This window comes from Dipodomys merriami, unplaced genomic scaffold, assembly GCF_024711535.1.
Source record: "Dipodomys merriami isolate MVZ:Mamm:240054 unplaced genomic scaffold, mDipMer1.0.p SCAF_1, whole genome shotgun sequence".
In the NCBI taxonomy this organism is placed as follows: domain Eukaryota; kingdom Metazoa; phylum Chordata; class Mammalia; order Rodentia; family Heteromyidae; genus Dipodomys; species Dipodomys merriami.
The window spans coordinates 102165419-102190163 of record NW_027202270.1 but is presented as its reverse complement, the minus strand read 5'-3'; the positions used below and the strand labels follow the sequence as shown (position 1 = coordinate 102190163).

Here is a 24745-nt window from a genome sequence, read left to right as displayed (position 1 = left end):
TTGTAATCCTAGCTACTCAGGATGCTGAAATCTGAGGATCCCAGTTTGAAGCCAGCCCAGGCAGGAAAGTATATGAGACTTTTGTTTCCAATTAACCATCAGAAAACTAGAAGTGGAGCTCTGGCTCAAAGTGGTAAAGTGCTAGCCTTGAGCAAAAGAGCTCAAGGACAGTGCTCAGGCCCTGAGTTGAAGCTCAGCCACCAACAAAAAAGACAAAAAACATTACCCAAACCCTGAGTTCAAGCCCTCTAGTACTAGCACCAAAAACAAAGAAAATATGTGTTGCTGGTAGCTACCAAATGAAACAATGGAGACTTAAAAGATAAATTATTCAGCAGTTAATAAGTAATTATCTTCTCTTTACCACGTCTTATATGAGTCTAGGATACAGCAGTGAACCAAAGAAACTTTAAAGTCTAGGGAAAGAATAGGGTTAAAACTTCTATTTTGTTTAGATGCTTTTTTTTTTTTTTTTTTGCTAGCTCTGGGGCTTGAACTTAGGGCCTGGACACTGTCCCTGAGCCTCTTTTTTTTGGCTCAACGCTAACACTCTACCACTTGAGCCACAGTGCCATTTCCAGCCTTTTCTGCTTCTGAGTAAGCAAACCCAGAGCTTCATGCATGCTAGGCAAGCACTCTATTAAGCCACATTCCCAGCCCCATAGATGCTTTTTTTTAAACAGTGGATTTAATTTAAAAAAATTGTATCTATATTTTTTACTAGAAATACTCATTTTATTATTGTGTTGATTTTATTTGTTTTGGGATCCATTGCTGCTATTTTTAGTTTGAGGACAGGGGAAAATAAAAATAGCATATTTAAGAATCTTAATTCTCTTTAATTTTGAACTAAGTAATTTGTTGACTGCTAAGTGAGATCTAAATGCAAGAGTTTTAAATTTCTTAAAACCTATGTTCAGTTTTGCTTGCAATTTCCACTTGAATGTTTATTTGGTGTTAGACTATATTTAATTTTCAAAATAATTTTAATGGTACTGCCCTAATTTTTAAAAGTTTGGCTTGCTGTCCCAAATTGTTCATGAGCAACAAATGAATCTTTTTGTTTGTTTGTTTGGTTTTTTGGGTCCGGTCGTGGGGCCTGAACTCTGGGCCTGGGCGCTGTCCCTCAGCTCTTCAGCTCAAGGCTAGCGCTCTACCACTTGAGCCACAGTGTCACTTCTGGCTTTTTTCTTTTTGCTTATGTGGTGCTGAGGAATTGAACCCAGTGCCTCAGACATGCAAGGCAAGCGCTCTACCACTGAGCCACCTTCCCAGCCCCTAAATGAATCTTTTTTTATATTAGGTCTACTCCAATGGATCTTAAAACTTCTGCCATAAATACCTTTTTTTTGGGGGGGGTCCAGTCGTGGGGCCTGAACTCTGGGCCTAGGCACTGTCCCTCAGCTCTTCAGCTCAAGGCTAGCGCTTTACCACTTGAGCCACAGCGTCACTTCTGGCTTTTTTCTCTTTGCTTATGTGGTGCTGAGGAATCGAACCCAGGGCCTCGAGCATGCAAGGCAAGTGCTCTACCACTGAGCCACCTTCCCAGCCCCCATAAATACCTTTTGTAAAGTTCCTAATAATTTCTATATAAATACTATTAGAGGACAAAATATCTGCCAATATGTATTCCATTTTCTTTGCTTCAAATTTACGTTTTAAATAGCATGGAGTTTGGGTTGAATTCTTTGATATTAATACTACCATCTTCTCCCCTTCTCATGCCCCTAGCAGAAGAAAACACCTATTTTCTCGTGATAAACTGAAACTTTTTCTGAAGCAACACTGTGAATCACAAGATGGAGTCATTAAAATTAAGGTATTAAGAATAGTGAAATTGTTTTTTGGAAATAAGCAAAACGTGGCTAGTATTATGTAGTTGTAATGTTGCTGTAATATTATTTATGTTTTACAAACCTTTTATTTATCAAGAGCCAACTTAATTGAAGCCAGGTGCTGGTGGTTAATGCCTATAATCCTTGCTACTCGGGATGCTGAGATCTGAGATCTCAGTCTGTGAGACTCTTTTTTTTTTTTTTTTTTTTGTCGGTCGTGAGGCTTGAACTCTGGGCCTGGGCGCTGTCCCTCAGCTCTTCAGCTCAAGGAGAGCGCTCTACCACTTGAGCTACAGCGCCACTTCTGGTTTTCTGGTGGTTTATTGGAGATAGGAGTCTCACGGTCTTTCCTGCCCGGGCTGGCTTTGAACCGCGATCCTCAGATCTCAGCCTCCTGAGTAGCTAGGATTACAGGCGTGAGCAACAGCGCCCAGCTTGTGAGACTCTTATCTTTAATAAACTACTCAGAAAAAAGCTAGAAGTGGTGCTGCTGTGGCTTAAGTGGTAGAGCACTACCCTTGAGCATAGCATTCAGGCCCTAAGTTCAGGCCCCAGGACCAACACACATGCATGCGTATGCACACACACACACACACAAAATTCTATTGAAGCCAGACACTACAATGGTGATTCAAATCCAGACACGTTTATCTTTCCAATTAAAAGAGCAAAAGCCAGAAGTGGAGCTATGGCTTAAGTGGTAGAACACTAGCCTTGAGCAAAAGAAGCTAAAGGACAGTGCTTAGGCCCTGAGTTCAAGCTCCAGTACCAACATACACACACACAAAATAATTTTACTGAATTAAATACTATTTTTATACATGTTAATTGTGTCAGATACTACCATTTATTTTTTCTTATGTGAAAGATCAATTAGGACAGGTGAAAATAGGTAGCTTGGAAAAAACAAACTTATGTAATAAGATTGCTTTTAATAGGGCAGGTCTGGATTATGAGTAGTAAATGGATTTTAAGAACAGTGCTGAAATAGGTGCCTCCAGATAAGAGAATAATTTAGATAAAATAAGTGTATTATATGCCTACTAAGGAGGAAATAGTTCTGAGAGACCTCACATTTTACGTTAAATAATAAGATGGTAAAAGTATGGCTAATTTTCCAAAATGTAAACTAACTCATTTGAGGATAAAGAAGTATTAAGATAAAGCAATAGGGCTGGGAAGGTGGCTCAGTGGTAGAGCACTTGCCTTGCATGCCTGAGGCCCTGGGTTCAATTCCTCAGCACCACATAAGCAAAAGGAAAAAAGCCGGAAGTGGTGCTGTGTCTCAGGTGGTAGAGTGCTAGCCTTGAGCTGAAGGGCTGAGGGATAGCGCCCAGGCCCAGAGTTCAGGCCCCACGGCCAGACCCCCGCCCCCCCCCCCCCCAAAAAAAAGCAATAGAATGCAATTTGTGGTGGTATGCACCCTTAATCTCAACATTCTGAAGGGAGAGGCAAGAAGAGTGAAATTTCAGGGCCAGCCTCAAAAAATAATATATTAGCCAAGTGCAAGCCAGAGTTCAAATCTGGATGTTGTCAAAGAACAAACTAAACAAAAAGATGTATGCGGGCTGGGAAGATGGCTCAGTGGGTAGAGCGCTTGCCTTGCATGCCTGAGGCCCTGGGTTTGATTCCTCAGCACCACATAAGCAAAAAGAAAAAAGCCGGAAGTGGCGCTGTGGCTCAAGTGGTAGAGTGCTAGCCTTGAGCTGAAGAGCTGAGGGAACAGCACCCAGGCCCAGAGTTCAGGCCCCACGACCGGACCCAAAAAAAAAAAAAAAACAAAAAAAAACAAAAAGATGTATGCATTGATCATGAATGTATGCATTTAGATATATGCAAATACATCTATCACAAATATAAATACATCTATCACAAGCTGATGCTTAAGATTTGTACATTTCATTTTATGTAATGCATGAAAAAAATTCTTATTGTAAAGATGCTGTACAGAGGGGTTATAGTTACATAAATCAGGTAATGAGTACATTTCTTTTTGAACAGTATTTCCCCCTCCCTCATTTTTTCCTAGTTATTTCCCCTCTTGACCTCCTCCCCGACCCGGTTGTATAGTTTATTTCCAACACAGTGTCTAGTGAATATCACTGCTGAACCAACATTAGTTACTCTATGTAAAAAAACAACATTTCAAAATTAGGTTCTAGTTGCTCATGCACAGCTACACAGAAGCTTAGATCTTGAGCATCATGGTATGGAGCTAGCCTAAGCAGAGAAGTCCATAAGAGTCCATGTCCATAATAACCAGCAGAAAGCTGTACTGAAGGCATGGCTCAAGTGGTAGAGCACTAGCCTTGAGCTCAGGCACATGTCTCAGATTCTTTAGTTCAAGCCCCAGGACTGATACAAAATCAATCAATAAAACTAGATGGCCTGGCATAGTAGCATGCCTGTGTAATCCCCTACTGAAAATTTTAGGTCAGACTTGGCAAAAAGTTAATAAGACCTCCATGTTAACAAACAAGTCAGCCCTGGTAGTACATATCTGTAATCTTAGCTTAAAAAAAATATTTACAATTTTGACAGTCTAGAGAAAGAATGGCTATGCACTTAAAATTGTTTTGTTATTATAAAGGTTATTGTAGAGGACTTACTATTATGTGAGTTGTATAGAGTACAGTTCTTTTTGCACAGTGTCATCCCTTTCCACAGAACTTTTTTAAAAATCAACTAAAAAGAAAAGTCAGGCATTGGTGGCTCATGGTTGTAATGCTAGCTACTCAGGAGGCTGAGACCTGAGGCTTATGGTTTGAAGTCCATGAGACTTATCTCCAACTAACCAGCAAAACCCTGGAGTTGTAGCTGTGGCTCAAGTAGTAGAATGCTAGCCTTAAGCAAAAAAGTTCAAGGACAACACCCAGGTGTTAAATTGAAGCCCCAGGACTGGTACAAAAAAACAACAAAAACACCTAAAGTATATGTACACATTGAGCACCCCTAGTAGAAAATCCAAACACCTTTTGAGTACAGACATGAGTCCATAAAGTAAAAAATTCCATATTATGAAATTTAGGTTTGTATGAAAAAATCACTTAAATATCATGTAAAATTACCTCTAGTCTCTAATATAAAATACATATCCCAGCCTTAGAGAAACCAGAGGAGGGTGAGTTTGAGCCCAGCCATGAAGGAAATTCAAATGGGAAGATCAAAGTCTAGATCATCCTGGGCAAAAAGTGAAACCTTATGGGAAAAATAATGAAAGCAGAAAAGAGGTGAAGTCTTGACACAGAGTATATGTTTTGCAAATGCTAGACAATCCCAGTACTATATAAATAAACAAGGATTTTGGAACACATCCCAAAGTTATACACACACACAAGTATTTCAAAATGTTTAAAATCCTAAAACATTTGTTTCTAAACGTTTTTGGTTTAGGAATACTTACCCTGTAGTTACAAAGAAACCACTCATCTATAATTGTATATACTTAAGGTATATACTCAAGGTTGTATGTTAGAGCATATGATCATCCCAGTTGAGTTTTTTTATGTAAAATTTTAATGGATTATTGATTATGATTACCAGAATTGATTAAATTTTGGCTGTTAAGAATTTTTTTTTAAGCCAGTGGCTTATGCTGGTAATACTAGCTACACAAGAGGCTGAGATTTGAAGATCATGATGATCATGGTTTGAAGTTAGCCCAGGGCAGAAAGTTTGTGGGACTTTTTTCTCCAATTTATTACTAAAAAGCTAGAAATGGAGCAAGCCTAGGGTTGAAGGCCCAATGTAATGGTGCATGCCTATAATCACAGAACTCAAAAAGCCTAGACAGATTAGATTTGTACTTAGGACCTTGACTTTGCTTGGTAGATAAAACTATTTGAACCTTTCATACTGTTTTCTCAAAAGTAGGAAAATCTGGGCTGGGAAGGTGGCTCAGTGGTAAAGTGCTTGTCTTGCATGCATGAGGCCCCAGGTTTGATTTCTTAGGACCAAATAAGTAGAAAAGGCTGGAAGTGGCACTGTGGCTCAAATGGTAGAGGGCTAACTTTGAGCTGAAGAGCTGAGGGACAGTGTCCAGGCCCAGAGTTCAAGCTCCATGACCGGGAAAAAAAAAGGTAGGAAAAAATCTCAGTTCAATGTCTTTGCTGTTAAATAGGCAAATACTGTCTAGCTGCAATTTGAGGTTATTGTATAGTGGATAAAAAATGCAGTCTCTGGAGTCAGTGGGCTGGTTTTGAAACCAGGCTATGGACCTGTTGACTATAGCCTTTGGCATGCTGCCTAGCTCTTTGTGCCTTGGTTTTATCATATGTGACATGGGGAAAATAATATCTATCTTATAGGTATTTTATGAGAATTTAATTGGCTAACGATTACAGACAAAAATAATAACCCTAAAATGTTTTAAGAATAGAAAGGAAGGAAGAGGGAGGGAAGCAAGGAGGGGACCAGTTATATAGTAAACTATATTTCACTATACAATAGCACATGAAATTCTACATTTTTGGCCTGATCTTTAATGAATGGTTCATATGATGTAGAGAGCATATCTGTATGTGGTTTACTGATGTATTGTTGTATCTGTTTTTTTCCCCTATTAAGGCATCATCTCTTTCAACATATAAAATAGCAGAACAAGATTTTTCTTATTTCTTCCCTGATGATCCACCTACATTTATCTTCAGTCCTGCTAACAGACGGAGGGGGAGACCTCCCAAACGAATATCTGTTAATCAGGTAAGTAGGGAAGAGGTCAGAACTACCTTTTTTGTGTGTGTCTGGTGCCAGTCCTTGGGTTTGAACTCAGGGCCTAGGCATTTTCCACTGAGCTTTTTTTTGCTCAAGGCTAATGATCTACTACTACTTGAGCCACAACTCTACTTCTGTCTTTTTGGTGGTTAACTAGAGAATATTATAGACTTTCCTGCCTGGCTTCAAACCTCAACCCTCAGATCTCAGCCTCCTGAGTAGCTAGAGTTAGTCATGAGCCCACTAGCACCTGGTTAGAACTACCTCTAAGTTGTTAATAAAACAGTATTCAGAAGCAAGACTTGTTTGGTTCCTGTGACCCATGTGGTCTGTAGGAAGAAACACATTACTTCACACTAGTGCTTCATGGTGCTATCTGAAATTTCAAGAGTAAATTAGACATGGATCTCATACCACAGAGATTTTATACCAAGGTGAAACAAGCATATGAGCAGTTACTGAAATTCATAAAAAGAGGAAATACAGTGATTAAACTATGGATTGAGGTGTTAAGAGCAATAAATTCTGACTGGATGAAATTATGGAGATATTTAAGAAGGCAGTAATGTTAAAGCTAGACAAAATGTAAGATTCCTAATATTGAAATCAGGCCTATGTTCCTAGTTACTTAGGAGACTGATACCTGAGGATTACGGTTTGAAGCCATTCTGGGCAGACAAATCCACAGGACTTTTATCTCCAATTAACCAGCAAAAAGAAGTTGAAGCTGGGCACTGGTGGCTCACACCTGTAATCCTAGCTACTCAGGAGACTGAGATCTGAGGGTTGTGGTTTAAAGCAGCCCGGGCAGGAAAGTCCATGAGACTCTTTATCTCTAATAAACCACCAGAAAACCAGAAGTGGTGCTGTGGCTCATGTGATAGAGCACCCAGGCCCAGAGTTCAAGTCCCACAACCGGAACAAAAAGAAGTGTGAAATTGAAGTGTGGTACAGGGAAAAAACAAGTGAGAGGTCTCTAACTCAGGCCCCAGCCATGAACACTCAAAAACAAAAAAGATTTCTAGTGATGAGGCAAAAAGCTAGAAAAGGTGTTTGGATTGTGAAATAGTATATATAGCATGGCTAGTTAGTAGTGGAGGGATATAATGAAAATGAGGCAGAAATTCTGAATTGATTCTTGAGGTTCTAATTTCTCTGTATCATAAAGTAGTTCTAATAGCTTTTCCATAATAATAACCAGATTGCTTCATATTATTTGCTTTATGTACAAACTGAAAATGGTAGCCTAAAACCAAGCAAATATCAAGTACTAATTCAGTGTATTTAATGAGAGACCCTAAAGGGTAAACTGAATCTTCCCTAAGGAGTTTTAGAACAGGAAGGAAAGGAGGCAGTATGAGTGATTAATGTGTTTATCCTGAGCTCACTTTTACATTTATCTTCTCACCTTTAGCAGTAGTGAATTTTTCTTCTTCAAGATATTACCATTACCCAAGTCAGGAATCAAAGACTGAAAATTTCTAGAATTGGGCAAACTGATGCAGTTGCCTGAAATATATTTTTGATTATTCTAATCCTTTATTCCCTTCTGATTTCTTTTTTATTTATTTTTTTTTGTGGGTTATGGGGCTTGAACACTGGCCCTGAGCTCTTCAGCTCAAGGTGAGTGCTCAACCACTTGAGCCACAGAGAGCTGGCCTGTAATACTACCTACTCAGGAGATCCTCAGACTAAGACCTGAAGATCACAGTTTAAAGCCCGCCCGGGCAGGAATGTATGTAAGACTATCTCCAATTAACCACCAGAAAATTGGAGTGGCACTGGCTCAAGGGTAGAGTGCTAGCCTTGAGCTGAAGAGTTCAGGGATAGCACCCAGGCCCAGAGTTCAAGCCCCATGACTGACCCTTCCCCTCCCTGCCCCCCAAAGAAAAAAGTCACGGACTTTCCTTGTCCTTGTTGGCGTTGAACAACTATCCTCAGATCCTCAGAAGCTAGGATTACAGGTGTGAGCCACCAGTGCCAGGCTCTGAATTTATTTTTTCTCTTACTTTGAGTTGATTGCATTTGGTTTTGTTCTCATGGCTGATGGCTATCATGATTTGTCTGCCACCTTCCACTTTTCCTAAGAATAACTTCAAGCATATTCAGCATAATTTATTTACTTATTTTTAGTGTAAAGATGATATACAGAGGGGTTAAAGTTACATAAGTCAGGTTAACAAGTATATTTCTTTTTGAACAGTGTCACCTCTTCCCTCATTTTTTTCCTGGTTTTTCCCTTCTAATCCCTTCTCCCCTGAAAGTTGTATAGTTTGTTTTCAACATTGTGGCTAGTATCACTGCTGCATTTGGTCATCCTTTGTCTTCCATTTCTTTTTTTTTTTTTTTTTGGTCCGGTCGTGGGGCCTGAACTCTGTCTGGGCCTGGGCGCTGTTCCTCAGCTCTTCAGCTCAAGGCTAGCACTCTACCACTTGAGCCACAGTGCCACTTCCAGCTTTTTTTCTTTTTGCTTATGTGGTGCTGAGGAATTGAACCCAGGGCCTCATGCATGCAAGGCAAGCGCTCTACCACTGAGCCACCTTCCCAACCCCTACTTACAGTTTTTTAGGCACATTCTAATTACTATAAATGAGGGAAACCATGCAACCTATGTTTCTGTAGGTCTGGCTTACTTTGCTTACTTCTAAGTCTTTCCATTTCCTTATGAATGGAGCAGTATCATTTTTTCTGATGTAAGCATAGAATTCCGTTTTGTTTATTTACCACATTTTCTTGATCTTCATCTACTGAGGGGCATCTGGGTTGATTCCATCCATATCTCAGTTATGGTAAACAATGCTGCAGTGAACATAGTTTATGCTGGTAACTTTAGTATAGCGTTGTTTGTGGTCTATTTGATAAATGACCAGGAGTGCAATTGCTAGGTCATAGGGAAGATCTATGTATAGTCTTTTGAGGAGCCTCCATACAGCTTTCCAGAGTGTTTGAACAAGTTTACATTCCCACCAACAGTATAGTAGTCTTCCCTTTTGGCCACATCCCCACCAGCATCTGTTACAGTTAATTTTCTTGATAATGGCCATTCTAATTGGAGTGAGGTTGAATCTCAGTGTTGTTTTGATTTGCATTTCTTTGTTGTTGTTGGGAGGTTTTTTTGTTGTGTTTTTTGTCGGTCGTGGGGCTTGAACTCTGGGCCACAGCGCCACTTCTGGCTTTTTCTGTTTATGTGGTGCAGGCAAGGCAAGCATTGTACCACTGAGCCACCTTCCCAGTCCCAGATTTGCATTTCTTCTATGGCCAGACATTGGAATGTTTCTTCTTGTAACTATTGGTCATTTTTACTTCTTCTGAGAAAGAAATCTCTCTTTAAGTCTTTATGAATTGGGTTTTTGTTTCTTTGAAGGTTTAGAGGGGGATTAATTTTTTAAAGTATATTTTAGATATGAGACCTTTGTCTGATGCATAACTAGTAAAAATGGTTTCCTATTCTGTGGGCTTTCTGTTTATCTTGCTAGCTATATCCTTTGTCATGCAGAAATTCTTAGTGCAATCCCATTTAGCCAGTCTTTTTTTTTAATTTGTTGTGATTCTGGATCTTTACTTAGGAAGTTTCAATCTGTGCCAAGGAGCCCTAGTGTTTCCCATATCCCTTACTCTAATATTTTCATGGTATCTGGTCTTACATTGAGGTCTTTGATCCATTTGTAATTGATTCTGGTGCAGGGTGATATATAAGGATCTAACTTCAGTTTTCTGCATGTGGATAGCCAATTATGCTAGCACCATTCATTGAAGAGGTTTTCTTCTTCCATCCTGTGTTTTTGTCTCCCTTATCAAATATTAGGTGGTTATAAGTCTGTGGGTTCATTTCTGGGCCTATTCAATTGGTCCTCAGGCCTATTCTTTTTTTTTTTTTTAATTTTTTATTGTAAAGATACTATACAGAGGGTTACAGTTACATGAGTAAGGTAATGAGTACACTTCCTATTGAGCATTGTTACCCCATCCATTGTTTTCACCCTACCATCCCTTCCCTCCCTACCTTCCCTGAGGTTCTTTTTTTTTTTTTTAATTGTGATTAAGTGATTACATAATTTCCCAAATTTCACAGTATTGTGGAATAATGATGCTCATTTAAAGTCACAAGTTAATTCTAACTTTCCTGGAGCAAATTGTCTATCACAGTCTATAACATATAACAGTGTACACATATACACCATACATGTGATCAGCAGCATGGGGATATTTAGTAGTGGTTCGACCAGATGAGTGGGAGTTCTTTGTTTCTTAAGTTCAGGCCTATTCTTAAACGAGTACCAAGCTGTTTTTTATTACTATGGCTTTGTAATAATGTTTGAAGTTTGGCAGAAGTAGCACTGTGGCTCAAGTGGTAGAGCATTATTAGCCTTAAGCATTATTAGCCTCAGGACAGTGCTCAGGCCCTGAATTCAAGCCCCAAACACTAGCAAAAAATTAAAAAGATGAATCCTGGTCTTAGACCAAAAAACCCAAAACTTTAGATAGAAGTTTGAAGTTTGGTATTGATATTCCTCTAACACTGTTTTTTCCTGCTAAGGAATATTTTTGTTATTTGGCGTATTTTATGGTTCCATAGGAATTTTTGGATTGCTTCTTTTATATCATTGAAGAATGTTGTTAGGATTTTGATGGGTACTGCATTAAATTTGTAGATAGCTTTGGGGAGTATTTTCATTTTTACAATGTTAATCTTTTCAAAGCATGGAAAAAATTTCCATTTCTTTAAATCTGCTTTAATTTCTTTTTTCAGATTTTTGAAATTTTCATCATAGAGGTCCTTCACATCTTTGGTTAATTCTTCCTAGGGTTTGTTTTTTTGTTTTTGTTTTGTTTTGTTTGAGTTGCCTTCCTCATTTCATTCTCAGTCTTCTCATTGTTTCCATACAGAAAAGCTACTGATTTTATACCCTGCTACTTTGCCAAAGTTTCAGATCAGCTGAAGTAGCTTGGGAGAGGAATCTGTGGGGTTCTTTCAAAACAGGATCATGTTTTACTTCTTTCCCTATTTGGATACCCTTTATGTTTGTCTCATGCCTTACTATTGTAGCTAGAAATTCCAATATTATGTTGAAGAGGAGTAGAGAAAGTGGACAGAGTGTCTTGTTCCTGATTTTAGAGAAAATGGTTTTAACTTTTCACAATTAAGTATAATGCTGGCTGTAGGCTTGTCATATACAACCTTTATTTTTTATTTTTATTTTTATTTTTTGTCAGTCTTGGGGCTTGAACTTGGCCTGAACACTGTCCTTGAGCTTCTTTTGATCAAGGCTAACACTCTACCATTTGAACTACAGCTCCACTTCTGGCTTTTTCTGTTTATGTGGTTCTGAGAAATTAAACCCAGTGCTTTATGCATGTTAGACAAGCACTCTATCACTAAGCCACATTTCCAGCCTGCAACAGTCTTTATTATATTGAAGAATGTTCCATGGATTCCTAGTTTCTCCAAGTCAAGTGCTTTTTCTTTCTTTCTTTTCTTTTTTTTTTTTTTTGTGTGTGTCATGGGGCATGAACTCTGGGCCTGGGCACTGTCCCTCAGCTCTTCAGCTCAAGGCCACTTTCCCAGCCCTCAAGTACTTTTACTACATCTATTGATGATCATGTGGTTTTTGTCCTTGCTTCTGTTGATGTGTTACATTATTTGACTTAAGTATATTGAATCAGTTTTGCATCCCTGGAATGAATCCCGTTTGATCATAGTGTGTGATTTTTTTGGTTTTTGAATTTGGTTGGCCAAAATTTTATTGTGAAGTTTTGCACTGATGTTCATCAAAGAAATGGGTCTATAGTTCTTTCTTTGATTAGTACCTATCTAGTTTTGGGATGAGTGTTACATTCAGCATAATTTGGAACTTTTGAGGAATCTTGAGTTATTTCCAGGCTTTATGTGTTTCTAGAGTTTCTTGGGACTATAGGAGGGATAAACAGATTTTTTTCTTCTTGCCTATGAAAACCTTAGTTGGAGTATTTTGTGCATTCTTTCCTTCACCCATGCCCTTGTCACTTGTAACTATACTTTCTTCTCTACCCACAGATGAAACCTATTTCTTTCTTCCAAAGCCTTTTCAGTATAATATACTATCTTTAATTCCTACTGTATACTTGGTGTTACATATGTAGAAGAATATATACATATGTTTTTTTTTTTTTTTGGTCCAGTCGTGGGGCCTGAACTCTGGGCCTGGGCTCTGTCCCTCAGCTCTTCAGCTCAAGACTAGCACTCTACCACTTGAGCCACAGCTCCACTTCCGGCTTTTTTCTTTTTGCTTATGTGGTGCTGAGGAATTGAACCCAGGGCCTCAGGCGTGCAAGGCAAGCGCTCTACCACTGAGCCACCTTCCCAGCCCCATACATATGTATTTTTAAGAGCATCATAATAGCTCTTCAAAATAAGGAGGGTTACATTTAATAGATGAAGAGATAAGATCTCAGGGAAGTTGACTCACTTTTCTCAAAGTAACAGATAACTAAGATTTGTTTTGAATTAAAAAAATTCAGCCGGGCACAGGTGGCTCACGCCTGTAATCCTAGCTACTTAGGAGGCTGGATCTGAGGAACGCGGTTCAAAGCCAGCCAGGGCAGGAAAGTCTGTGAGACTCTTATCTCCAATAAACCACTAGAAAACTGGAAGTGGCACTGTGGCTCAAGTGGTACACCACTTGCCTTGAGCTTAAGAACTGAGGGACAGCACCCAAGCCCAGAGTTCAAGCCCCATGACCGACAAAAAAAATAAACAAAATAGAATAAATAAAAATTTAAAAATGCCACTTGCATTTTTTGCTCTGCCAATGATGCAGAGTAATACTGATACTATTACTGAGATAACTAAGGTTAAAATAATTACCGCTTTTTAACAGCTATCCCTTTTGATCACTTAGCCTTTCTATTTTAGAATTTAGTTGAATTCTGAGATTTGGGAGATGTTCACAAAGAATGTTGAATTGTACCTGTGATGAGCCTTCTCATCTTTTACTTATTTAATATATGACTTCTCTGTTTAACTATGAAGGGGAGTCTGTCTTGTTTTACCATGATTTAGTACTATGCCTGGCAAATGCTACATTTTCAAATATTCAGATAAACTATATTTTGTTACATTTTTACATTATGAGATAATAAACTCATTAAACAGGCTAGAGACATTCTTACAAGAAATAAAGCAAAAATAAATGCTTAATATTATTTAACATTGGCCACACAAATATTTCTGATATGTCTTTTCTTTGCCTCTTTCATATTTGATATTTACTAGCTTATCAAGTAATGTGTTTTTAAAGATTTCTCTGAATATGATCTTTCTTGTGATAATCAGTGTGCAGAACTATAGAATTCTCTCAGCTCCTGTATATTGGAATTATTAAAAGTTTACATTTCAAAATGAAGCTCATTGTATTCCATTCCATTCTATTCTAGTTCATGGTGGTAAGAATTGAACGCAGGACCTGGTGCATACTAGGCAAGAACTCTCCTAGTTGGGCCAAACCCCAGCCCTTTGATTTATATTTTGATTCTTTGATAAAGTTGCAATCCTCCTGCCTCTGTCTGCCATGTAGCAGGATTATAGGCAGGCACCATTACTACTAGCTCTAAAATTCATTTTAGTATGAACGAAGTGTAGACTTTTTTTTTCAGTGCTGGGGATCAAACCAGTTCATTGTACATGTTAGACAAATGTTATTGCCAGTCTTGATATGGGTTTTTAATTTTTTGGTTTTTATTCTCACTATAAGAATCAAGCCAGCTGGGGCTCTGGTGACTCACACCTGTAATCCGAGCTACTTAGGAGGCTGAGATCTAAGGATCATGATGCAAAGCCAGCCTGGGCAGGAAAAGCCAAAGGACATCAGAAAACTGGAAGTGGAGCTGTTGTTCAAAGTGGTAGAACACTAGCTTTTAGCAAAAAAAGCCAGGGACAGCTCACAGGTTCTTGAGTTCAGTCCACACAACTGACCAAAAAAAAGCCAAAAACAAGCCATTGATTATATACTGTGTGGTTTACAACTTTAGCTTCTTGTTTTGTTTTTTAGGAAGACAACATTGATAATAAACAGACTATTGCAGGATATAGGAACAAAACTACTAAGGAAAGAGACAAACTTTTGAAACAAGAAGAAATGAAGGCACTAGGTGAGTTTTAATATTAATTTTCAATAACTATTTAGGGACAAGAGAGGTTGTTTTCCTGTTCCCAGTGGGTGGTATTTTTCAAATCATACATTGTCTGGTTTGGGTATAAATGCGGCCCCCCCCCTCCCAATTATTTTTCTTCTCTGTGTGTGTATGTAAGTGCATGCCCACGTATGCGTTTGTGCATGTGCTCTGTCTGGCTTTAAACTGTAATCCTCAGATCTCAGCCTTCTGAGTAGCTAGGAATGAGCCACTGGCTCCTGGCTTCATTTTTTCTTTAAGTCAGTTTTGGCCCTGGTCCCTGTCCCTGAGCTCTTCAGCTCAAGGCTAGCACTGTACCACTTGAGCTGGCTTTTTCTGCTTATGTGGTGCTGAGGAGTCAAACCCAGGGCCTCATGCATGCGAGGCAAGCACTCTACCACTGAGCCACCTTCCCAGCCCTAGTTTCATTTTTTTAAATAATTTGAGACCTCTTCTTCTCTTCAAACAGTATTTCAGGTCTTGGCTCAAATGGCAGAGTGCTTGCCTACCTAGACAGCACAAAGCTCTGAAATCAGTATCACAATTTTTTGGGGGAGGTATATAGCTTGTTAATCTGCTTTAATGCTCCATTAAGAAATAAACAGTTTCAAGGTTTCCAACTGTTCTGACCATTGTGTTGGATTCACACAGACTTTTAAAACAAACTATGTTACAAATACGGATTTTGTTGAAATATACATTCTAAATAAGTTTGGATAGGGGCTACAACTCTGCTTGCTTGCTTGCTTTTTTCTTTTATCTTCTTTTCTTTTCTGATATTGGGGTTTTGAACACACTTGCTAGGTTCTACCAGTTGAGCCATACCCCAGCCCATCCTGCATTGTCTTCAGACCTCAGTGTGAGTATGTGAGCTTTCAAAGACAGTATTTATCCTAGTATTATTTTCTTAAACGAAGCCGACTTGCTTTTACATTTTAATCAATTGCCTGCTGGCTCCCTTCAAGAATTTTCTGAGTCTTTTAAATTTCAGGGCAGCTTTTGTTATATTAAGAAAAAAAAGAGCCAAGTATTTTGTTTCTTTATCTGTATATAGTTTTTAAGTTTGACTTTCTCCACAGCTTTTGAAAAGGCAAAATTAAAAAGAGAAAGAGCAGATGCCATAGAAGCAAAGAAAAAAGAAAAGGAAGATAAAGAGAAAAAGAGGGAAGAATTGAAGAAAATAATTGAAGAAGAGAGACTAAAGAAAAAAGAAGAAAAAGAGAGGCTTAAAATAGAAAGAGAAAAGGTATTCAATCCTCTGTGCATATGGTAGTATTAACTTTATGTATTTTTGCTCATAGTTAACTTTCCAGTGTTTTTACTTTCATTCACATTTGTGAGTGTATTTAATAATGATAATAATAAAATAATAATAATAATACTTGGTTTTACTTGAGAAAGTTTAATAGCTGGTGTTAGCATAATTCTCTGTGCTCTTACACCTGACATAAAACATCTTTTAAAGTTCAAGTTTGAAGTGAAATGAGTAATTGCTTTCATTATTTAGAATTACAAATTTATGCAAGATGATACATAATTTTTAATCTGAGTATGTTGGTGCACACTTATAAATCCCAGAATTGTTGTCTTAAAGATAGAATCTCTCTTATGGGGTGTGGAGGGAAGTGGATCACAAGTGAGCCTGGGCTTACATAGTGAGACTTTATCTTTTTTATTTTTTTGGTCATGAGGCTTGAACTCAGGACCTGGCCTCTACCTGAGCTCTTTTGCTCAGGGTTAGTGCTTTTACCACTTTGAGCCACAGCTCCACTCAGGTTTTCTAGTGGTTCATTGGAGATAAGAGTCTCAAGGACTTTTCCTTCCCAGGCTGGCTTGAATCTCAATCTTCAGATCTCAGCCTCCTGACTTCCAAAGACTGTAGGCTTCAGCCACCAGTACTTAACAGCTGGATGTGGTGGCTCATGCCTAAAGTCCTCATTCGTCCTCAGATTTCAGCCTCCTGCGTAGCTAGGATTTCAGGTGAAGGTCACTGGTGCCCAGCTTTTATAGTATCATTTCGATAGTTTGGTTTTTTTTCATCAGTGATTCTCAAACTCTTCAGTGCATTAAAATTTTAAAAAGAGCTTATTAAAATACCGTGTGTGTGTGTGTGTGTGTGTGTGTGTGTGTGTGTGTGTGTGTGTGTGTGTGTGTGTGTGTGTGTGTGTGTGTGTGTGTGTGTGTGTGTGTGTGTGTGTGTGTGTGTGTGTGTGTGTGTGTGTGTGTGTGTGTGTGTGTGTGTGTCAGAGCTTATTAAAATACCGTGTGTGTGTGTCTCCCAGAGTTTCTGGGGGAGGAGCCCAAGTATTTGTAACAGATTCTCAGATAATGTTAATGCTGCCTGATAAATTTCTTTTTTTGGGGGGAGGGGATCTGGTCATGGGGCCTGAACTCTGGGCCTGGGCACTGTCCCTCAGCTCTTCAGCTCAAGGCGAGCGCTCTACCACTTGAGCCACAGTGCCACTTCTGGCTTTTTTCTGTTTGCTTATATGGTGCTGAGGAATCGAACCCAGGACCTCATGCATTCAAGGCAAGCACTCTCTACCAATGAGCCACCTTCCCAGCCCCTGATAAATTTCTTTTACACATTTTTATTATCCTTTTTGTTAGGAAAGAGAGAAGTTACGTGAAGAAAAGCGAAAGTATATGGAATACTTAAAACAATGGAGTAAACCCAGAGAAGATATGGAATGTGATGACCTTAAGGTACAGCATATATAATGTTTGACATGTATGTCAATATGTGTCCTATGTGGCTTTGCTGATGAAATGGCTCTGTTTGTTTTTTGTTTGTTTCTGAGACAGAGTCTTGCTGTGCAGCCCAGGCTAGCCTCAAATTTCCACCATCTCAGCTTCCTGAGTGTGTGACTACACCTAACTGAAATGTTTCTTTATTTAACAACAGTCTATTCATATTAAGAGCAAATAGTTATGCAGATGTTTGCTCTTAGAATTCCAAGGGTAGTATTGTTAATATTTCATAGCAAAATTTGACAATAAACGTTATTTTGCAGAAATAATGTTTAGTTTTTGTGAATCTTGACAAGCACAAAAATTGCATGAAACTGACATGCATTTATGTTTGTTAAGGATTAGGAGATTCTCTTTTTTTTTTTTTTTTGTGAGTTGTGGGGCTTGAATTCTGGGCCTGGGCGTTGTCCGTGAGCTCTTCAGCTCAAGGCTAGCGCTCTACCACTTCAGCCACAGCGCCACTTCTGGTTTTCTGGTAGTTAATTGGAGATAAGAGTCTCCTGGATTTTCTTGTCTGGGCTGGCTTTGAACTGCAGTCGTCAGATCTCAGCTCCCTGAGTAGCTAGGATTACAGGCGTGTGCTACTAGCACTCAGCAGAAGATTCTATTTCTGAAAGCATCTAAACCAAATTCATTCACCTTAGCTTATAAAAAACCATTTCTAAATCAGTAGATGGTAGATAATGTTCTATATCTTGGAGAAATTTGCAGTGAAGATAACTATACAGTAATTTGACTTAAACTGTGTATGATGGCACCTACAATATCCACAATAAATAGAATAAGATAGTGAGTTTCAGACCAGCCTGGGCCTGTTAGCCTGGTGCTGATGGCTCAGGCTTATACTTAGGTACTCTGAACTGAGACATGAAGGATAGAGGTTTGAAGCCATCCTAGGGGAAAAATCTACAAGACTCTATCCCCATTTAATCAGCAGACCATACCTCCAGACTGGAGGCATAGCTCAAGTGATAAATTACCAGCCTAGAACAAGAAAACAAAGTAAGAGTGTGAGGCGAGTACCAGAACACTGAAGCTTCAGTACCAGAACAATAACAACAACAACAAAATTCCTTTAACCAAATGAAATGTAACCAGAAATCAGTGTGAAGTTAATTTCTTCATTTCAGAAAGAAAAAAATGGAATTAGTTGCAAAGGTGATTTTGATTAACATACATGGTTGAGGGTCATTTGAGTTCATGGAATATTATGTGAAGAAGGTACCTCTAGGCTGGGGCATGGCTCAAGTAGAACGTCTGCCTTGAAAGTATGTCTCAGTTCTGCTATTGTATGCCTTGACCATACCTAAATGAATCTTTGTGGCTCTTTTCCAATAAACGTTTATTTACAAAAACAAGCAGTGAAGCCCGGCACCAGTATTTCATGCCTGTAATCCTAGCTACTCAGGAGCCTGATATCTGAGGATCTTTTTTTTTTTTTTTAATTTTATTTTATTTTATTTGTGAACATGCTGTACAGAGGAGTTACAATTACATGGGCAGGATAATGCATACATTTCTTACCAAGCATTGCAGCCTCCTCCTTTGTTTACCCTTCACATCCCTTCCCAGCCTCCCCCCTCCCCCCCAATCCCAATCCTTCTCCTTCCCCCCCCCTCCCCCCCACCCCCCCCCCCCCGCACCGACGTTGTAAAGCTCGTTTTGGACATAACAACTTGTACTTCTCATTGTTGCAACAGGTCCACCTGTATCCTTAAACAACTGGTTTTTCCCCATCTCCTCCACAAGTTATACTGACATCAAATATATATCTGAGGATCTTATCTCCAATTAATCACCAAAAAACCAGAAGTGGTGTTGTACCTCAAGTGGTAGAGCACTGGCCTTGAGCTGAATTGCTCCGGGACAGCACCCAGGCCCAGAGTTCAAGCCTCATGACCAACCAAAAAAAAAAAAAAAAATCCCCCCAAAAAAACCCAAATAAGTAAAAAGGACAAGGTCCTTTCACATCTCAGTGCTGCTAAAATTTAACAAAATTAATAGAATGGGAGGGAGAAAATGGGGACAATGATGGTAGGGGTGACATTGACACTGAATGCTAGTGGATCACACCTGTAATCCTAGCTATTCTAAAGGCTGAGATCTCAGGATTATGGTTCAAAGCAAACTCAAGGAGGATTGTTTGAGACTCTTTATCTCCAGTTACAGCAACCAAAGAGCCCAAAGTAGAGCTGTGGTTCAAATGGTAGGGTGCCAGCTTCAAGCAAAAATGCTAAAGGACAATGCCCAGGCCCTGAGTTCAAGCACATATGCACACACACACAAAGTAAACAAAGAATTTTTTTTTTTGGGTCTGGTTGTGGAGCCTGAACTCTGGGCCTGGGCACTGTCCCTCAGCTCTTCAGCTCAAGGCTAGCGCTCTACCACTTGAGCCACAGTGCCACTTCCGGCTTTTTTTTCTTTTTGCTTATGTGGTGCTAAGGAATCAAACCCAGGGCCTCAGGCATGCTAAGGCAAGCGCTCTACCACTGAGCCACCTTCCCAGCCCCATAAACAAAGAATTTTATGCAGAGGGTGGTCTTGGGCTTGAACTCAGGGCCTGGGCACTGTCCCTGGGATTGAACTCAGGACCTGGGCACTGTCCCTGAGACTCTGTGTTCAAGGCTAGTGTTCTACCACTTGAACAACGGTGCTACTTCCAGCTTTTTCTGTTTTTGTTTTTGTTTTGTTTTGTTTTTTTTGGGTCCGGTCGTGGGGCCTGAACTCTGGGCCTGGACACTGTCCCTCAGCTCTTCAGCTCAAGGCTAGCACTACCACTTGAGCCACAGCGCCACTTCCGGCTTTTTCTTTTTGCTTATGTGTTGCTGAGGAATCGAACCCAGGGCCTCAAGCATGCAAGGCAAGCTCTCTACCACTGAGCCACCTTCCCAGCCCCCCAGCTTTTTCTGAATAGTATTGTAGGTAAGAATCTCACAGATTTTCCTGCCCAGTCTGGCTTTGAACCATGATCCTCAAATCTCAGCCTCCTGAGTAGCTAGAATTATAGGCATGAGCCACCAGTGCCCAGTTAAAAATATCTTTTTTATTTCCTATAATTGTTTTAAATAGTTATATCAATTGTTTAATTTTTCAGGAACTTCCAGAACCAACTCCAGTAAAAACTAGACTACCTCCTGAAATCTTTGGTGATGCTCTGATGGTTTTGGAGTTTCTTAATGCTTTTGGGGAACTTTTTGATCTCCAAGATGAATTTCCTGAGGGAGTAACTCTAGGCAAGTACTATAGTTATTTAGTGCTGTGTTAGCTCACCCTAAAATTAGTGGCTGTTATTAACAAAACAAGTTATATCTTAAAGCTCTATAGGGTTACGGGACTTAGCTATCCACTTCTCTCTTGGAGTTTGCCATGTGGTTGTAGTCAGATAGTGGCTAGGACTGGAGTCATCTGAAGCTTGACTAGCTGGTTGTTTCAGGTGGCTTTTTTGTGCACATTACTGATGACTGATGTTGGTACCTCATTCCTTTTTATATGGCCTCACAAACTCATCTGCCGTTTTACATGATAGCTGAAGCCTTCAAGAAGCTGGAAACAGAAACTGCCATATATTTGAAAGGCTAGGCTTTGAACTTCCACATTGCAATGGTCAGTAGTTAGAGGCCCCTATAACTCAAGGGGATGGAAGAATAGACCCACTTTATGAGTGGGGAAGTTGAATGTGCATGTTTACAGATTATTGCTGACTTTTAGTTTGTAGTTCTATTTTGCCTGTGCATTTACATGCATTGTATAATAATTTATAATAGAGTTTGGACCAAATTTTGAGATTTAGATGATAGCAAAATAATTTTATTAAGATTCATATATAGCCTATCAAACATAATTAAATTTCTATTAGTAAGAGCATTCAATTTCTTTAGTGTCTTATTAGCTAAATGAAGTATGAATTACTGTTTATAATTCAAAAACATCTAAACAATGCCAGTTTAGGTAAAATGAACTAAATAAGAGAACAGTTATTTAACACTTGGACCTAATATTAAAGTTAAAACCTAAAGCTAATAATTACCTCTCCTGTGCTGTTTTGTATACACTGTCACACATAGCTCTCAAGAACAGTGAAATGACAATAATAGATTTTTGTATTGTTATTAAAATTATACTTTTTAAATGTTACTAGATTTGTGCTTCAACATTAAGTATAGATAAAATAATAATTTGGTCTTTTGAGACTATTTTTGCTTCAATGCAATGTCTGACTTGTAATTTTATTATATTATAATCACTAATTTTAATTTTGGCTTGGGTAATATTTGGGTCTACTTTTTAAAATACATATTTAAGATAGCTGCACAGGCTGTTATTGTTACATTTATGATTCCAATGGAGTATATGGAGTTATTTTTTTAGTCCTGAACAGAACTTTAAATTCATTTTAAACATTTTATTCACAGAAGTATTAGAGGAAGCTCTTGTAGGAAATGACAGTGAAGGCCCACTATGTGAATTGCTTTTTTTCTTCCTGACTGCAATCTTCCAGGCCATGGCTGAAGAAGAAGAGGAAGTTGCCAAAGAGCAAATACCTGATGCTGACACCAAAGGTCAGAGTTCAGCATTACTACTGATTAGCTGATAGTAGTTTGTAGTTATTTTTGACAACTGTTTTAAAATTAGCAAGGACACACAGTTTGAAAATACAATTTGTTATCTTCTGCTTTATCTATCTTATACTACTAACCTTACCATTTGATTTTTAATGCATCCCTTTTCTGACAACCTTAAAGACATTTTCACCTAAACTATCTTGTTTTCATTCCTTTAGATTTTTCCTGTGGCTTAGGAGCATTATATGTGTCAGTAGCTAATATCTATAATCCCAAGAGATTCTGCTGAATCATCCTCAATTTTTTTTTAATCCTACCTAAGGAAAAACTTTAAATACTGTTAATTCTTTTTTTTTTTTCTTTTTGCCATTCACAGGGTCCCTGAGCTTTTTTGCTCAAGGCTATGCTCTACCACTTGAACCACACTCACTGTCCCACTTCTGGCTTTCTGGTGATTATAAGAAAAGAGTCTCATGGACTTTCTTGCCCGGGCTGGCTTTGAACTGCAGTTCTCAGATCTCAGCCTCCTGAGTAGCTAGGGTTACTGGCGTGAAGCCTCCAATTTTGGAATATATTTTGAAAAATTACCACAATTGTTACATCTTAGCCTCCATAGTAGTTAGGATTACACACCTGAGCCATTTGACTGAAAGTATTTCTTTTAAATAAATTTGAACTGGAAATTTTACTCTTAAAGTCTATGTTCTTAAATATCCATAGTCAGTATATGGTATATTAACAAAAATAATTTCATGGAGAACCCCCCCCCTTTTTTTTTTTTTTGGTCCGGTTGTGGGGCCTGAATTCTGGGCCTGGGCGCTGTCCCTCAGCTCTTCAGCTCAAGGCTAGCGCTCTACCACTTGAGCCACAGCACCACTTCTAGCTATTTTCTTTTTGCTTATGTGGTGCTGAGGAATCTAACCCAGGGCCTCAGGCATGCAAGGCAAGCACTCTATCACTGAGCCAACTTCCCAGCCCTTTTTTAACTTTTAAGATAGTTATAGTTACTGTTTTGTTTTGGATTTACCTTAAAGGAAATGTTAAACATTTATTTAAAGATTGATTTGGCTTCCTGAATGAATAATATTCTGTGGATTTTGCCACATAAGCAATTTAGGACCAGCAGCTAGATTAAATAATACTTTGATGTGTTGCATAAAAATTCACAATAAAACATGTGCTGGAGCCAAGTGACAGTGGCTAATGCCTATAATCCTAGCTACTGAGGAAGTTGAGATCTAAGGATCATGGTTCAAAGCCAGACTGTGCAGGAAAGTCTGTGAGACTATCTCCAATTAACCCAAAAAAAGCCAGAAGTAGAGCTATTGCTCAAGTGGTAGAGTTCTGGCCTTGAACAAAAAAAGCTCAAGGACAGCACCCAGGTCCGGAGTTCAAGCCCCAGGACCAGCACAAAAAAAATAAGTGCTCATTGTAGAGTGCCTGCCTACCAAACACAAATCCCTAAGTTCAAACCCCAGTAGTAACATATACATACACACTCTGACATGCAAGGGGTAGAAATAAAAAAACAAATGGTATTTCTTTCTGGGGGAGATATCTCAGAATGCTGATTCAAGATGATGGGACATTTGTGCATTCATTTAAATTTGTTGGCCTCAAACAACCTGAGCCCATTTTTGTACCTGGCCCCTGAAGCAACAGGATATCAGTAAGTATGTATTTGGTGTTGGGCATCTTTTGATTTCATACTTGGAATTCAAGTAAAATAGATTCTCCAGATTCAGTGCTCACCACTCACTGTAGGTCCTTTACAAAGGCATCTAACAATGTGGCCCATTGTCATCTCAGTTAAATGAAAATACTCTTAGTGATAGGATTGTTGATCATGTTCTGACCTTAACACAGACAGAATATGTTTAATTCATGATTTTAAACAAATTTTATAGTTTTAAAAGTCTGGATTGGGGGAAGAAAAATGGATGAGAGGGATTTGTACTTGAAAATCTGTTAGTATTAAAAAATACATAAAAGCATTGGTGTTTGCCTTGTTATATTAATTCTATTCATGATTTGCTTGATCTGGAATTTGTAGAGCTCTACTCTTTTACAGGACTGTCTGTAAAGTATTGGCAAATTTTTAAAAAAAGGTAGTTTGTTTTTTACTCATCTCTCACTGACCACAGTTTATATGGTTGTTTTAGTGTCAGTGAGGGCTGTTTCCTTAAGTAGTCAGTTAGGGCAGAATTGTTTTTACTTATTTAGCTGGTCTTAGGATTTCCTGCAGTATCTCAGAAATGGGAGAAGATAGTGAATTTCATATTAGTAATGAGAACTTAGGTGTAATGAGGTTATTTATCAAGGTCACATTACTAGCAATGATATAAGACACTGCAGGTTGTTTCAGTTAGTCCTCATTCAGTTAATCCTTTATAGTTGAGATCTTTTTGTGTGTAAAAAAATGCTTTTATATGTGAAGAAACTAAATATGGCTAATAAGGAAGTGGTAGGGATCCATTCAGGGAATCTGGTCTAAAGATTCATGATTCTATTACCCCAAAATATGAGAATAATTTAAATATTTGTCTCCTTAGTATTCCAATTAATTTAACTTTTTAAAGAATTCTAAAAAATAAAATGTAATAAAAATATAAAGTTCTAATTTGGCCTTTGGTCTCCTGTTTTTATACCAAATCTTAGAAATTTTGACTAGCAGTTTAAAATATCTTGTACTAATTATATCAGTTAAGTAAGTTTAAAAGCACTGTGAAGTATGGA

At 38.6% G+C, this 24745-nt stretch overlaps 1 protein-coding gene across 6 annotated transcripts in view; it reads left to right on the top strand.

Moving 5' to 3' along the window:
• Positions 1-24745, top strand: part of Baz1a (bromodomain adjacent to zinc finger domain 1A) — a 122760-nt gene that overhangs the window by 58197 nt on the left and 39818 nt on the right. For 5 of the 6 annotated variants that reach the window (XM_070026571.1, XM_070026579.1, XM_070026561.1 and 2 more), the window contains 7 exons: positions 1732-1819; positions 6402-6536; positions 14576-14675; positions 15776-15942; positions 17307-17402; positions 20542-20680; positions 21860-22006. In XM_070026571.1, coding sequence (XP_069882672.1) covers positions 1732-1819; positions 6402-6536; positions 14576-14675; positions 15776-15942; positions 17307-17402; positions 20542-20680; positions 21860-22006 — 872 coding nt within the window. The remainder of the gene's footprint in view (positions 1-1731; positions 1820-6401; positions 6537-14575; positions 14676-15775; positions 15943-17306; positions 17403-20541; positions 20681-21859; positions 22007-24745) is intronic. The other variant, XM_070026552.1, reaches the window with a different exon arrangement.